The sequence below is a fragment of the Mesoplodon mirus genome, assembly GCF_964341445.2.
Source record: "Mesoplodon mirus genome assembly, chromosome: 13".
Taxonomy (NCBI): Eukaryota; Metazoa; Chordata; class Mammalia; order Artiodactyla; family Ziphiidae; genus Mesoplodon; species Mesoplodon mirus.
Window position 1 is genome coordinate 69,202,836 of NC_138989.1, and position 15,403 is coordinate 69,218,238.

A 15,403-nucleotide genomic window follows, 5' to 3' on the forward strand; every position below is an offset into this window, starting at 1 on the left:
ACCTCTGACAAATTCACAAAGGAGACACTATCCGCTGGAGGACTCAGTCTAGGATGCCTTGGAGGTCTTGGATGAACCAAGCAGATTAACAAGGCAAAGGAACATTCATAAAAAAGCATGGCAACATCCCCACCAGAGAAACCTGGGACCCAAATCAAAGTGAATTTGCAGTATTTTATTTGAAGTTGAGCAACCTGAGAAATTTGTCCCAGTGTGGCTTAGCATATTACATAATCAGGGACAGGAATTTTCCAAAGTAGTTCAAGTAGAGCTTAGTTTCAAGATAGCAGTCCCACTGGCACTAGCTGTGAGGAGTAGAAGCCACCAGGGCAGAGATAAGGGTAGACTATTTTACAACTAAATAAACCTATTGATGAAAAAATGTTTGTATTATTTCAGCATCATTATATAAGATCACAACAGGTTAGCTTTCCTTTTTCAATAAAACAAAGAAATGTTCTTGCCTGAATTTAAGACGTGTTCATAAAATTTTATTTAAAATCAAGTAGTACTCAATTTGTATATAACCATACTTTTATTATTGCACAGATATTAAACTTAAACTTTATGTGGTACTGGCAGACTTCACTCTGGAAATGTGTCACACAAAATATTTTCTTACATGGCTTTAGGTCATTTTGGATAACAGTTGCCTACATGAACTAAAGAATGTCAATTATAGTATGCTACCCAAATTTCTAACTTTGCTTATCACAAGAGATGGAGTTTTTATGATAGTAAAGTAAAAATATGTCAGATCTGCAAGAATAGTATATAACTGCAGGAAAAAAATTTATACACCTTTATAATACCTTATTGACGTTTTATCGAATCCATACTTGGTTAGAGCCATCAAGTATATAGGTTTACCAAAAAAAGCAAAACTTTTTGTAGAAATTGTTCACACAATTATGTACATAATACAGCTTAAAATACTGTTTTATTAATTAATTTCTATTCCAGTTTGAAACTCAATTAGACATTTTCAGCATCGATTGAAATATTCACCAAGTACTTGGATACATATCGAAGGTTAAATATTAAATGTTATTATATAATTTTGATATTATTAAGATATGATTTACTCTAAATGATAAAATTAGAAAAATGCCTTTCGCAATATTATCTAGAATATTATCAATATGGATAGCCTTTGTTTCTACATCCTCTGTGAATTGTCATTATTGATGCTACCAGCAGGTCCAGTGAACTCTTTTTGAAAGTAGATTGTTTTTCAGACAACCTATCACAGTAAATGCATTATCATCTACCAAGTTGCTTATGCCAGAAACCTAGGAGTCATTCTTGATGACTTTTCCTCCTTTACACCTGACAGTCGATAAATCACCAAGTGCTGTCAAGTCTACCTCCAAAAATAGATATTGCTTCTCTTCACTTTTCTGCCTTCCTTTAGTCTCCACCCTTTTCCAAGGTCTCTACCACCCACACCTAAAAGTTCTATTGGCTACAACAAGAAATTTGACTAATATTTTACAGAGTAAATTTCTCAATAAATATTCATGGAAGAAAAGGAGTTTAAAAACTGTTGCTAAGTAATGTATCCCTCTCAGTGCCCCTTTTGATTTCCAGAAGAAAAATTGTTGAGTCAGCACACAAATAAGTAGTCCACATTCTAAGCATTGTTACTGTACATGGTATTTCTTGATTCTCCTTCCTACCCTTGTGTCCTTTTGCCTTTCTTTATTCTCTGCTTCTTTATCTCTTAATCTCTTGCTCTCTTGCCCTTTCTTTTTCTTTGCTTCTTTCCTCCCTTAAAGTATTGATATTTACAATTTACTGCATGATTATTGTGCACCAGCACTCTGATGGGACTTCTAAGCATGTTCACACTGACTTTCATAATCTGTACCACGAGCCTTTGAGGTTGGCCCTGTTATTAGTTCATAATGCATATGAGAAAACTTGGGCTCAGAGAGCTTTAGTGACTCATTCACTGATAAGGAAGATGACTGACATGGGTGCGAGCAGTGTGACACTGGAGGCATGAGGATCAATTACTTAGCTATGGCTGTATTCTGGGTGATGGTAAATTATGTTCTGAAGTAGGGCAGTGGCAGAGGGAATGTAAATAAGGGAATGTGTGGGGGACACAATGAAAACAGGTTTTTTAGAAGTGCTGATGAGCTCTTTTTAATAAAATCTGTAGAGCCTCATGGGTACTGAAAGCATATTTCATTCTTCAAGGAAGTTCACATGAGATTCAACAAGTTCCCATAAATACAGAAGAGAAATAAAGGGTAGAGTCTAAAACTGACTTTCAGTTAAGTGTCAAGATCCTTTGATTTCTGCTGTATTTCAACCAAGGTGTTCTTATTTGCTGCAAGGATCTTCTTTCAAATGGTGCCCTCCAATTCCCTTCTTTGGGAATGCTATCTAGATAAAATCGCTGGGGGGAAAAAAAAAGGCTCTCCCAGGGCATTAAACCTATTGAAAAGGTAGATGGTAGACTGCCAGGAGATTCTGAGACCACAGCTTTGCTGAAAGCACTCCAATATAAATGCTCAAAAACTCTGGGTTTGGATTTAATATAGAACGGAGTTCAAATCTTGGCTTTGTCACACTTTAGTTATAAGTCCTTAGGTAGGCTTCTTAATCTCTTATGTAAAACAAGAGTAATGGTACTTTACTCTCAAAAATTATAATGCATTATCAGCTGCTTAGTGATTGTATGGTGTCAAAACATATGTCCTCAATCAATATGACTCCTCAAAACTCTAAAAGATATTCATTATCAGCTCAAATCTAGACTATATCCTGGTGATTAAGGCCTTATTCCAAACTTGTCACTTAGACCTTTCAAAGTCTCAGCAGAAATTCTTGCTTTGTAGCCTTTTTATCATCCTTGGTGTATCACACGCATTTCCAAGAAATAGAGCTTTTGATCCATCTGTGCTCTTAGCCGTGCCCACCTTGAGGCCAGACTCCTTGTCCAATCTTCATCAGACTGGGATCCTTAAGAACTGTCAATTTGTCTTATCCATCATTGTATACCCACCCTTGTACAGTGTCCTTCATGAAATAGGCATTTGATGACTGAAATCTTATATTAACTTTGGTTTACAATGTGTCTTTTTGTTGTTGACCCACTAAGCAGATCCTCAATAAATAATTACTCAATTGGGGGAAAAAAATTAAAAAAAGACTCTCTACTGTGGTAACTGAATGTTTTAAGAGGGGCTGGTCTTCCCCTGCAACTCACCCTAGAGAGCATAAGGCAAGGTGTAAGGGTGCAATGTGATATGTGGAACTGAAAACAGAAGTTTATGAAACGTGGCTTGTGAAAAAAAAAAATGAGGGTGGGGTAGTGAGCTTATTAATGTTTTTCTTCTGTTTTCTTAGTTACTATTTATGCACATCTAGAGTGAAGGAAGAATTAAGGAGTGGATTAATGTAGCCCATGAGAAGGATAATACCACATCACCAAATTTGATAGGGTTATCTCAGACAGTTAGGGAATAATGGCCAATGAGATCCTTTCTCAATAAACCTAACTGCTCTCCACCATGCTTATTTTTAAACTAATTCATTTTTGTGGTAACCAAAGAGGGGATGGAGGGATTTGGAGAAGTTAAGTTTTGCAGTTCTTCTTTTTTGCCAAATCTGAAAAAAAAAATGAAATTAATCCTTGATTCAAGATAAAACACTCCAACACTGGAAAAGGATTACTTTCTCGCTCTCAAGTAATGAAAGGGCCAACAGTCAAGTCACAGCTACTAGAATTGATTTTTCAAAAGTCAAGGACATGTGTTAAGTACTTTTAATAAAAATCATTACCAGGCTTGCCCATGAAAACTGGGTTGTGACAGCTTTAGGTGGCTTGGTGAGGGGATGGGCAATAGAATTGGAGCCACTGAGCACTGACAGTATAAGTCTCATAGAGAAAATAAGATACATTATACCACTGAATAAGAAAAAGTTACTGAACACTTTCATTTAATTTCAAAGTACAATATCATTTGGGACATCCTGCCATATCATCTGCAGAAGAACCTGCACAGAATCTATTTGATCTTTGCAATCTGCTTCTGACTGCTTGAAATCAATGAGAAAGCATAAAAGATGCTAATAAATTTAGCTGCTACCCACATATGAAGATGAATAAAAATGATGAAATTACTTCCAAAGATGAATAATAACCATTGAGGGGTTTACCTCCAGGCATGCAGAGCATGTACCTGATTCTATTCATTAATTGCTGCCAGGCATTGATATTAAGGTATTGGTCATGTGGGAATAATTTATGCAATCACTGGAAGTCCTCAAATATGATAAAGAAAAATTATTATCTGTCAAAAACTAAGTATTTGTTCATATAATCATTAATACAATTAAAATCTCCAGGCTTATCAAGTGATTTACAATCATTTGGTAGACATACTAAGCACAATTATTCTCCCATTTTCAATATGTGCATTGAGATTGAGGTCATTTATAAGACATGAGAGGTCACTCAGCAAAGTTATAGCAAAGCATTAATTCATAAGGTTTTGCCTCTTGGTCTAAGACCTTCATTTTTCTTTAAATTTTCTGTTTAAATTTAAAATTGTCTTTGTAAAAACAAGCTTGTAGTCCTTAGAAAATGACCCGTTTTGATTTGCCAAGGGCTACTAATGGGAAGGCCTATTGGATGTATTAAAAACTAATTACTTAAATTCAGTTTTAAGAATATTTTGATAGGAGAATTTAGGTGAACAGAATTTCCAAGTAGTTGCTCTATGATTATTTATTTTAGTATGAAATAATAAAAAGGACATTAGACTCAGTAGTCTGATAATCGCCCTGTGATGATACAAGGTGACTTCTGCAAATTCATTTAACTCTGTGCCTCAATTACCTCCTTTATAAAATTGTAAAATGGTGAAAATATCGACCATGACCATCTTGAAGCATTGAAAACTAAAAATAAGATGTATAGTGGAGTATAAATATAAGGTAGTCATTCAATCTGGTTTTCTTTACTAGTGTCTAAACACTCAAGAGAAAAGAACACATCCACGCATGTGCATGTATGTGCATGTGTGGAGGGGGGAGATGAGGTGTATGTATGTGTGTGTGCATGTGAGTGCATGCATATTTAAGGCTGTGCATTCTTTGGGTGCCGAGTACAGTGTATTGTTATTTTATTCATTAGTTTGTCTCTCTTAAATGAGCACATTGAGCTAACCATATGTTTCCTTAGCATGGCCTAAAAATACTGATTTTTTTTTCCATCTGGCTTCGCATTACGTTGTCCTACGTGTCCCATTTACTGTAGCCACTGCGCAGTTACTTGACCTTTACTTAAAGAGGCTCTACACTGTCATGACACCTTGAACTTGCTCTTGATATTTACTCTGTCTTAAATATCTTATTTATCCCCTCCTTGAAGTCCTATTCACACTTGAAGGATGGGCTCCTTGTCAAATCTTTTTTGACCACATGACACAGAATTAATCTCTCCCTCTATTATATTTCCACTGTATCTTCTGGGATTATCTATTCTAGCATTTAGCAGTTTGTTTTCATTATGAGTTTATGTCTCTGTTTCCTCAGCCAGAATGAATGTACTATCATGATTCATTTGAGTGTTTCCATAGTCCCAAAGACAGTGCTTGCAACACAGCAGAGATATAGTTAATATATTTTGAATGAATAATAACTGAATGAATTAGACTCTCAGCCTTTGGAGCTCCCATGAGAGACAACATTAAATAGGAAAGAATGCCAGCTTCAAACTGGAATTATCTCAGTTCATGTCCTGCCTCTATCACTTACTGCCACATGGTTTCAAGTTACTTTACCATTCTATGTCCCCATTGACATGATTGTACAAAGGGCATAAAGACAGACTTAACTCACTGGGTCACTGTGAGGGTAAAATCATAGCTCACATAGATATGTGAGGTGCCTAGACCATTTCCAGGTCTAGAGTAAATGCAAAAAAAAAGCATTAACAAGTATTAATGCAGTGGTACTTAGCTCCTCACATTTAAAGGGCAATTGGGGTGAAGCAAATGATCCCAGTAGTGCCATACTCTTTCAAGTATATTCTAACAACTTAAATAATCAGATTAATTTTATTTAGCTAAGTTCCTCTAAAATTATTAAACTATGTTTATTATATAATTATATTTGATCCTTATTATTTGTAGAGTCTATACGTGCAAATTCACCTACCTGCTAAAATTTATTTGTGTCCCAAATTCAATACCCACAGTATCTTTACAGTCATTTGCAGACTTGTGCACGTGTGGAACAGTGAAAACTTTGAGTCTGCAGCAGCACATGTTCGCAGCTGAGGCTGAACAAGGAGATGCTCTGTTTTCTTGTTTCAGTTCTCATATTGTAACCAAGTGTCCCTTTTGTGGTCAAATAAATGCCCAAATAAAATACCACATTTTTTGCCCCCCCCTTTTTTTTTGCTTTCTGTTGGCGATTTTGCTGTTTAAAATGGTCCCCAAGTGTAGAGCTCAAGTGTTGTCTCGTGTTCCTCCTAAGTGCAAAAAAACTGTGATGTACCTTAAGGAGAAATACATATATTAAATAAAGTCCATTCAGACATGCATTATAGTACGGTTGGCCATGAGTTCAATGTTAATGAATCAACGATGATATTAAGTAAGGTGCCTTTAAACAGGAACATGTATAAAACAAGGTGATGTATTGATGAATTGACAAAAATGTTGTGACCAAAGTCTCACAAGAACCTAAACCTGTATTTTCCCTAGGAACAATATTACAATATTCCCAAATTCAGTGTTTACAGTGCCTTTACAGAAAATAACTACTGCAAATGATGAGAATTGACTAGAGTTGGCATGTTCTTTGAAATTTTTTTAAAATGCTGAGCAAACAACTGTGCCTTTAGATGATTTCTTAAATCCTTTTACAGAAATTTAATCATTTGTAGAGAGCTAGCTAATTTGTAGCAGATCTGGAAGAAGGGTCTCAAAACCCCATCTCCCTGGAGAACACTGCCCTGCCTCTGCTACCCCCACATAATTGAATTGAAACAGTGTCACAGTGGCCTTGGGTTGTGGGCTAAGAGTTCAGAAGAAGTCCATTCCTTGACATTGTGTTCAGCCTCTTTCTGACAGTCATTTATTTCTCAGTTGTTCTCAAAACAACAACTCTGTGTGTTTATTTTTTAAAAATGAATGTAAAATTTCATCAAAGTATTATCATTCATGTATATAGTATTATCATACATGTATATATTTTTAAAGTTAAATAGTACCAGTTAGGCTTATAACAAAAACCTGTCCCTCTCCAAACCTGTTCTCATTCCCTTTGGACTCCCATATCCATCACTTTTAGTTGTTATTTCTTTTCTGGAATGTACCTTTATGTTTCTCAGTAATGTGCTTTCAATGTCCCTTAATTCCCTAACTCTAATTCACCAGTTTTACAAATCATTTACTGACCTATTGTTATGTCAGGATGCAGCACTCTGGCACACATCCATCCGATTTCCCTCCCCCAATCTTCTTCCTTTTCCCTTCCTTCTCCTCTTCCTCACTTTCCTTCTATTCATTCTTTTTCTTTGGTCAAGGTGTAATTATTGGGTTGGTCCAAAAGTTCATTCAGTTAGTGAATATGTTGTTCAATAAAGTTCTTGGTGAAAATGAAAAAATTATTACTTAAAATTTGGCCAATCCAGTACTTGAAGTGAAATGTAGAAATCTCAAGTGTTCAGTTCCATGAGTGTATCAGCTTGTTAGGGCTGTCATAACACATTCCACAGACTGGGTGGCTTAAATCACAGGTATTTATTCTCTCACAGTTCTGAAGGCTAGAAGTCCAAAATCAAGGTGTTGGCAGAGTTGTTTCTTCTGAGTTCTCTCTCCTTGACTTATAGATGGCTGTCTTCCTCCAGTGTCTTCACATGGTCTTCCTCAGTATGTGTCTGTTCTAATCTCCTTTTCTTACAATGATACCAGTCATATTGGCATAGCGCCCCCACTAATGACCTCATCTAAACTTCATTGCCTATTTTAAAGCCCTCAATCACATTCTGAAGTACTGGGGATTAGGATATCAATATATGAATTTGGAGTTTTGGAGGGCAGGGGGCAAAATTCAGCCCATAGCAATGTGTTTTGACAATTGTATCCACCCATGTAACAGACATGAACTAAGATGCAGTTTTATTACCCCAAAAAGTCTCTTTGTACCCATATCCAATCAATCCTCCAGTGAAGTTGCATAGGCAACTACTTTTCTGATTTGTATTACTGTAGATTAGTTTTATCTATTCTTGAATTTCTCGTATCAATGGAATTATGCAGTATGTACTTTTTTGAGTCTGGTGTCTTATCAAATCCAATCTTATATCATATTGCTATTTTCTTCACTATCTTCTGAGAATTCCGTATTTCTCTTTCTGATTTGGATCTCTGTTGGATTTCACATCTCTTTCTTCCTTAGTTTGCACTCTCATTTTCCTTGATCATACCATCATTAACCTCCTGATAAAGGGTACACAGATGGATATATTTGAGGCCACTCATATCTGAAATACCCCTATACTTTTACTTATGCAAGTGTATGTCCTTATGCTTGTGTTATAGTTTCCTCATACATCATAATTTATTTGGTTTGACATGGAATTCTAGGTTTAAATGTTTTCAAACATTAAATGTTTTTGAGAAATCTGATGCTATTCTTATTCCTGATTATGTTTTATGTACCCCTTTTCTTCTTTTTTTTTTTTTCTTCATTCTGGAAGCTTTTGGATCTTCCCTCCCTCGTGAGGCTCTGGTGTTTTAGATATTCCATAATCCCTTTCAGAATGGGCTCTGAAGTCTTCCAGTTCTGCAAAGTTTTTATTGGGGAGGAGGATTTTTTTTGTTTTTTGTTTTGGTTTGCTTTGTTTTTTCTAATTTACTGCCTTTTATTTTTCCTGTTCCTTCATTTTCTCATCTTACTATTTGGGTGTCAGAAATTATGGATTAAACCTCTGATTTCTTATCTTTTCTCTCCAATTTCCTTTGATTATCATTTTTCCCCAATGAATTTTGAAAGATGTCTATTAATTTATCTTCTATCTATTGAATATTTAATTTGTGCAACCAAATTATAAATGTCGTAAGCTTTTTAAAAATCTTTTATTTTTCTTGTATTTTATCCTACTTATGGATGCAGTATCTTCTCTTTGATTATTAGGGTATTAATGACAGTTCTTTGGATCCTTTTTCCTTACACTAATGCTGTTTCCTTCAAGTGCCATTATGCTCTTATGTGTTTTTCTCTCTGTATGTTATGCCGAAGGCTTTGTTTTCAATGTCTGATAGTCTTAAATTACCAGTTTACATAAAAATGCAGTACTAAAAAGGTGATTATGAAGTGCAAACTGTAGTGCATGAGTGGAGGTTATAAAGTGGTCTCCTCACTGTTGGGGGATTGATCAGGAGCCTATCTGTTCTTTTCTCTTATTCTTTTAAATTTTGTCTAGAGAACAATTATCTGATATTCTGGCTGGGAAGTGTACACCTGGTTGCCATTGCTCTGGGTATCAGATGAAGGAAGAAGACTTGAGTATCTTATGTCATTGACTTAACAACTCTTGCCCTCATCTCTATTCTCTCCTGTGCCTGGTGTCCCTGAATCTGTGGCTTCTGTTTCAATATCCCTAGAGAATGAAGCTTCCAACTACTCCAAGATCAGGGAGTGTTAGCAGACTAGTTTTGCAGAATGTGGTAGGACTTTCGATCCATCTTCTGTCTCAGAAACATAACTGTCCTGCTTTGTAAGGTATTTAGGAAGTAACAATTTCTAGTCTTCCCTGAATTTGGTCATGCCAATCACGTTGTTTTCATTAATATCTCTTAAGGAGGTATTTAGGTTTCATCTCTCTCCTTTGGCTCAATCATACTTTTCCTCTTTTGCACCTTCAAAAAATTTGTTAACCTCTCTCATCCACTAGAGTCCTATTATCTATTCCTTATGGGTTCATACCATTTAGAATATTTTACTGTCATTTTAGTGGCATTTACGAAGGAGAGATGATAATGCATGTAATCAACCAAATGAATTGTGTAAATTTGTCAAAATCAGACATATAGTTGTAAGAATGGATTTAATTTGGTTCTAAGGGGTAATCCCTAACACTTCTTGCATCTCTGCCTTATTTGCACTTATGTTTGTGTCAATTCTTTGACCCTATCCTGTTGTCCTTCCTTTCTCCAATCTTTTAATTTACATCTGTTATTTTACAGAGTATCAAAGTAAGCTGGCTGCCTCCTCCACCAGGAACACAAAATGGATTTATTACCGGCTATAAAATTCGACACAGAAAGACGACCCGCAGGGGTGAGGTGGAAACACTGGAGCCAAACAACCTCTGGTACCTGTTCACAGGTCAGTGTTCACATGGTGTGGTCTTGAAAGGTTTTGATGAATTAATGCCTCAGCAACAAAATACTTCTTGCTGGTAAACAACTTACCGTTTCTTGCCTGGTAAATGGGATGTACTGGTCTGAACGAGAATAACCTTTATATTTTTAACTTGATATTCCCTGTAATGCTTTCACTACATATTTTGCTTCTAGATCATCATCTTAATAAACGTATCATTGAATTTTTATCCATATTAGTTTCTTAGTATTACTGGTTCAACAACTTCTGTTGTCAAATAATTTTTAACTGTTTAATAACTTTTTAAAGTCATGTAATCAAATGGTTCCAAGTTTAAGTCATTTTGAGCCCCGTTCCCTCAAACTCCAGGAGTGAGAATGAAGTTGGAAAATGGAGAGAGGGGTAGTTTGGGGAATAAAGAGAACAATTATTCTACTTTCCATAAATGAAAAAGTAAATTCACTTATGTAGCAATGTTGGTGGAACTCATAGTGGGTCAAAATTCTCTCTGAAAACTGGACCCAGTTTCCATGTAGTACTTAGATAATTTTTTTTATTTTATAAGATTAATAATCATATATTTCCTATAACTACTGGAATCATTAATACATGTCAGTCCAGTTCCTGGAAAACAGAGACTGAGTCAGGCTTTCAAGTTAATGCATTTGGGGTGCAAGCCCAGGAAAGCAAGAGTGAGGGAACAAGGAAAATGAGCCAGGGAGGAAAATAAATCAAATAATGATGACATATTATTGAACTGGCCCCAAGTTTAGAACAAAGCCAGAGCTTGCTTGGCCTTGGTAGGGTATCACTAGAGAAGCTAATTGAACTGCTGTGGCCCACAGAGGATGGCTGGATAGGAAGCATGAGCAGTTTCTCTCTTGTCTATCATTGGTCAAAGTAAGCCCACCAACAGGTTGTTAACTGTTTTGTACCTCCTGCCAGCCCCCTGGGAAGCCAGCACTTCTGGTAAATTCACAAACATGGAATTCTCTCCTTGTCCTCAGCACTTTGTGTGGTGATGGCTTGGTCTAGGGTAGCAGCAGCACTTGGGGCTGTATAGTACCAAAGAGAGCATGAACTAAGGGTTTCGAAAGCAAATCATATAGCAGTGGCTCATGGTAAAAACTGGTGGGTCAAGTTGAGCATATGTGTTATGGCACATAGACTGGCTGCATGACAACATGCAAATTAAAAATCATAATTTACAGAAAATAGATAAGGAAACTATCATCGCAGATGAGAATAAAGGAAAGTAACTCCTTATTTATTCCTTTCTCTGTATGAGGTACTCAGTAAATTTCCATCTGAAATCATAAAACACACACAATTTAAGCTACTTACTCAGCCTACAATATGAGACTTGATAGAAACCTGGTTTTTCCCTTTAGGTTTTGCCTCTTATGCCTATAAAATGTTAATGTGATTGTGAGAGTGCTTCCAAAATAGATTACCAAAAATCACATTATTTGTTTTATATCTGGACAAAATCTCCTAGGAAGGTATTATTAAATCTAAGTGGAAGTTATGGCACTGTACCATTCCATTTAAAAAGCCTAAGGAAAGCCAAGATCCTGTCTTTTTCCTGGATAAAATGATGGGAAGAAGGTAAAAATAATTGAAGTGAGGCATGTTCACTTACTGGAATATTTGGTACAACATGTACATAGTTTACTTTAAAATAAATCACCAAAATTGAAAAATCTTGCTTTAAAAATTTTAGTATAATTCCTAAGAGTTAATATTTGAATAGAAGAAGAGGCTTTAAGAATAATTTAATCCAAACCTTGTATTTTAACAGATATTGGCATTTGAAGCCCTGAAACTTTTTTAATCATTGCTTTTCCTTCTCAAATGAAAAATATTAAAAATATAAAATAAACTTCTTTTTTATAAAATAATTAATTAAAGTATGAGCATTCCAATAGAAAAACTAAGGACTGGATATTCAATTTACAGAACTATACATAGCCAACAAGCGTAATAAAATGTTCAATCTCATTGGCAGAGAAATGCAAATTAAAACAAAAATAAGTTAGCATTTTCCTTTGATTAAAGTAATAAAGATAAAAATGAATGATGATACACTGTTTTGGAAAGCGTACAAAAGAAACATGAACCATCATATACTACTTGTGGGACAGAAAGTTTCTAGAATCTTTCTGGAAAGCAATGTGGAGATTTCTGTTATATACAGATGTATGTGTGTGTATGTGTGTGTATTCATAAATGTATGATTCAAGTTTCCAACTTCTAGGAGTTTGTTCTAATTCGGCAGACATATTTTTTTGCAAAGTTTTGAACTAAAAACATGTTCATTGCACCGTTACTTTAATAGCAAATAACAAGAAAAAAAAAGACCCTAAGTATCTAACTATAGGCAGTTAACTAGAAAATTCAGACACAATCATATCAAGGAATACTGTATATCTATTGAGAATACTGTAATGTAAACATATTAAATTACATGTTAAATATTTAAAGCATGTTAAGTGAATAACTCAGTTTTAAATCAGTATTAAGCATGAGTCCATATTTATAAAGCAAAAAATTCGTAAGAAAATATTTAGAATAATATGTTCTAAATATCAAAATATTAAGTGATTATTGCTTACTTTTGTAACAATAAAATATGCATTTTACCTGCATATGTACAGTGAAAAACAAATGAAATGTCAAGACTCTGATGTTATATTATAATTTTTGATTACCAAAACTGAAGATTTCCTACCACTGACTTTAACTGTATGCCCATTGGACAACTAAGAAGGGACTGGTCAAGAAAATAAATGAAGAATGACCTTACTGATATGAATTGTTTAGTATTTATGGATTTTTTGCCAAATGGAATTTAACACATTCAGCTTAATGTAATCAAACCAAAACTTTGACTCTCTAAATATACAAAGTTTAGGATTTTCTTTCGACGAAAAGCAAAATTGTTTAAAAAGATAACTATATAGAGCAGCAAGTGTTAGCCTTTTTACTATCAAAGATGCTATATTAGTCCTAGGGGGGTCATAACAAATTACCACAAATGTGGTGGCTTAAAAGAACAGATTTTTTTTTTTTCAGTTCAGGAGAAACCAGAAATCTGAAATTAAGGTGTCTGCAGGATTGGTTTATTCTGGAGACTCTGAGAGAAAATGTCCCATGTTTGTCTTCTAACCTCTGAGGGTTGCTGGCAGTCCTTGACATAACTCAGCTTATAGATGCATCTCTCAGATCTCTGCCTCCATCTCTGCATCACTTCCTCTGTGTGTCTCTACATCTCTCTTCTTATAAAGACGCCATTCGTTGGGTATAGACTCTATAGTAATCCAGGATGATTCCATCTCAAGGTCCTAAAGTAATTATATCTGTTAAGACCATATTTCCAGGAAAGGCTATATTTGGATGTTCCAAGTATACAGTATTCTACTCACTAGACACCTTTCATTACTTTTCCTCTCAAGGACAATCATTTTGAATTATACCCTCTAATGAAACTTTAGTTATCCAAAAATAAACAATTCAGCCCTATATCTTTATTCCTCTAAAATACATGTGGCAATTAACACTTCTAATCAGCATAGGATAACCCATCTTCACTCTGGTTTAATATCATTCCAGTCAAAAGCAAAGAAATAGGATGAATTAATTAGCTTGTTATTGAAATGATGCACAAATGCCCCTTCCCATCTTTATAGATTTGTAGGAATCTGGACTCCAAACTTGAAACCTTTATTAAGAATGTTCCTTCTTCATTTCATTTGTTATAAAATGAATTTGAGAATGCAAACATAATCTGAGCAGTTATATTTGTAACTGTACTTGATATGTATTGCAAAAAAGTCACACAGCCTTCATTTTTAATTTGAAATAGAGAATTACAAAAACCCAGAGTATAGCCTCATACTCTTAAAACATTAAAAACAAGTTTTGCAAAGCCTCTGCCTTCCTCTCCCCAGTTCTGTGTCCTGGCTTTAATAATGCACGTTGCATTCCTAGATGTAGTGGGAATGTCTTTCATGCTACAAAGCATCGAGGAATCAGGAAGTACTACACACTGGTTGATTGGCTGTGGTTTTGACTTGTCCCCAGGATATATGTAGTAACTTACCCACTTTGTAGTAAGTGGAAGTAATTGATTTTCTATATGAATCTTCAGCACTTTAAAATGTACAGGATTTGCTCCCATGTTTTCAATATCTGTAAAGTACATGGATATGTTGATTTGGCTGTTAGAAAATTGAAAATGCCAGAATGCTTCCTTTGGATGGTATAAATATTCAGATGTAGAGACTCAAATATTGTTTTTTACAGTCTTCTATTTGTTAGGCAGTTGTTTTTTGTTGTGTGTGTTTTTTTTTTACTAGGATAATGAGACATCTGCAATAACAAAGTAATTCAGAGTTATAACAAGGATTTTAAATCACTGCTATCAATCTTATTGTGGGAACCCAAGTCAACTGAATTTTAAAGTGCTGTTTTTAATTTTTGAGTGCTCTTCAGAGAAGGTTGTTTGGAACTGAATTTAAGAGTTTTCTCATGCTTCATGACCAATATAAAAATAAATATAGTGGTAAACATGCATTGGTGTTTTATGGACTGACAAATTGAAATAATGGCACAGCAATTTTATAACAAGGATAGCGTTACGGGAATAAAGGGAAATTATATTGTTTGAATAATACATCGTCTGTTGACCATAAGTTTTAAGAAACTAGAAAAGAACTGAAGAATTACAGAGTTTGAAGGCACTTATTATTGGGGATAGAAACAGGCAGAAGACAATCTGCTTTTAACAATAGAACTTTTTTACAGCTAAGAAAAGCATTGCTACCTATACCATACTTCTTTTAGAATAAAGTTGTACTTAGAAGCAGCTAGGCACACACACACATGCACACATTGAGATTGAACTATACGTCCCTGACAAACAGAACAGGAAACACACAATTCATCTCATCCAAAGCCCTTTTTTTATAGAAGAGGCAACTGAAGCCAGAAGAATGACATTTCTAAGATGCACCACTAGTTAATGGTATGGATTCCAACTAGATCA

At 35.0% G+C, this 15,403-nt stretch overlaps 1 protein-coding gene across 1 annotated transcript in view; it reads left to right on the forward strand.

The window, feature by feature from the left end:
* The window catches only part of DCC (DCC netrin 1 receptor), a gene marked incomplete at its 5' end in the record, with an annotated part of 1,195,962 nt that overhangs the window by 942,556 nt on the left and 238,003 nt on the right, over window positions 1-15,403 (forward strand). The window contains one exon of the mRNA XM_082640204.1: window positions 10,218-10,359. Within this exon, the coding sequence (XP_082496330.1) occupies window positions 10,218-10,359 (142 nt within the window). The remainder of the gene's footprint in view (window positions 1-10,217; window positions 10,360-15,403) is intronic.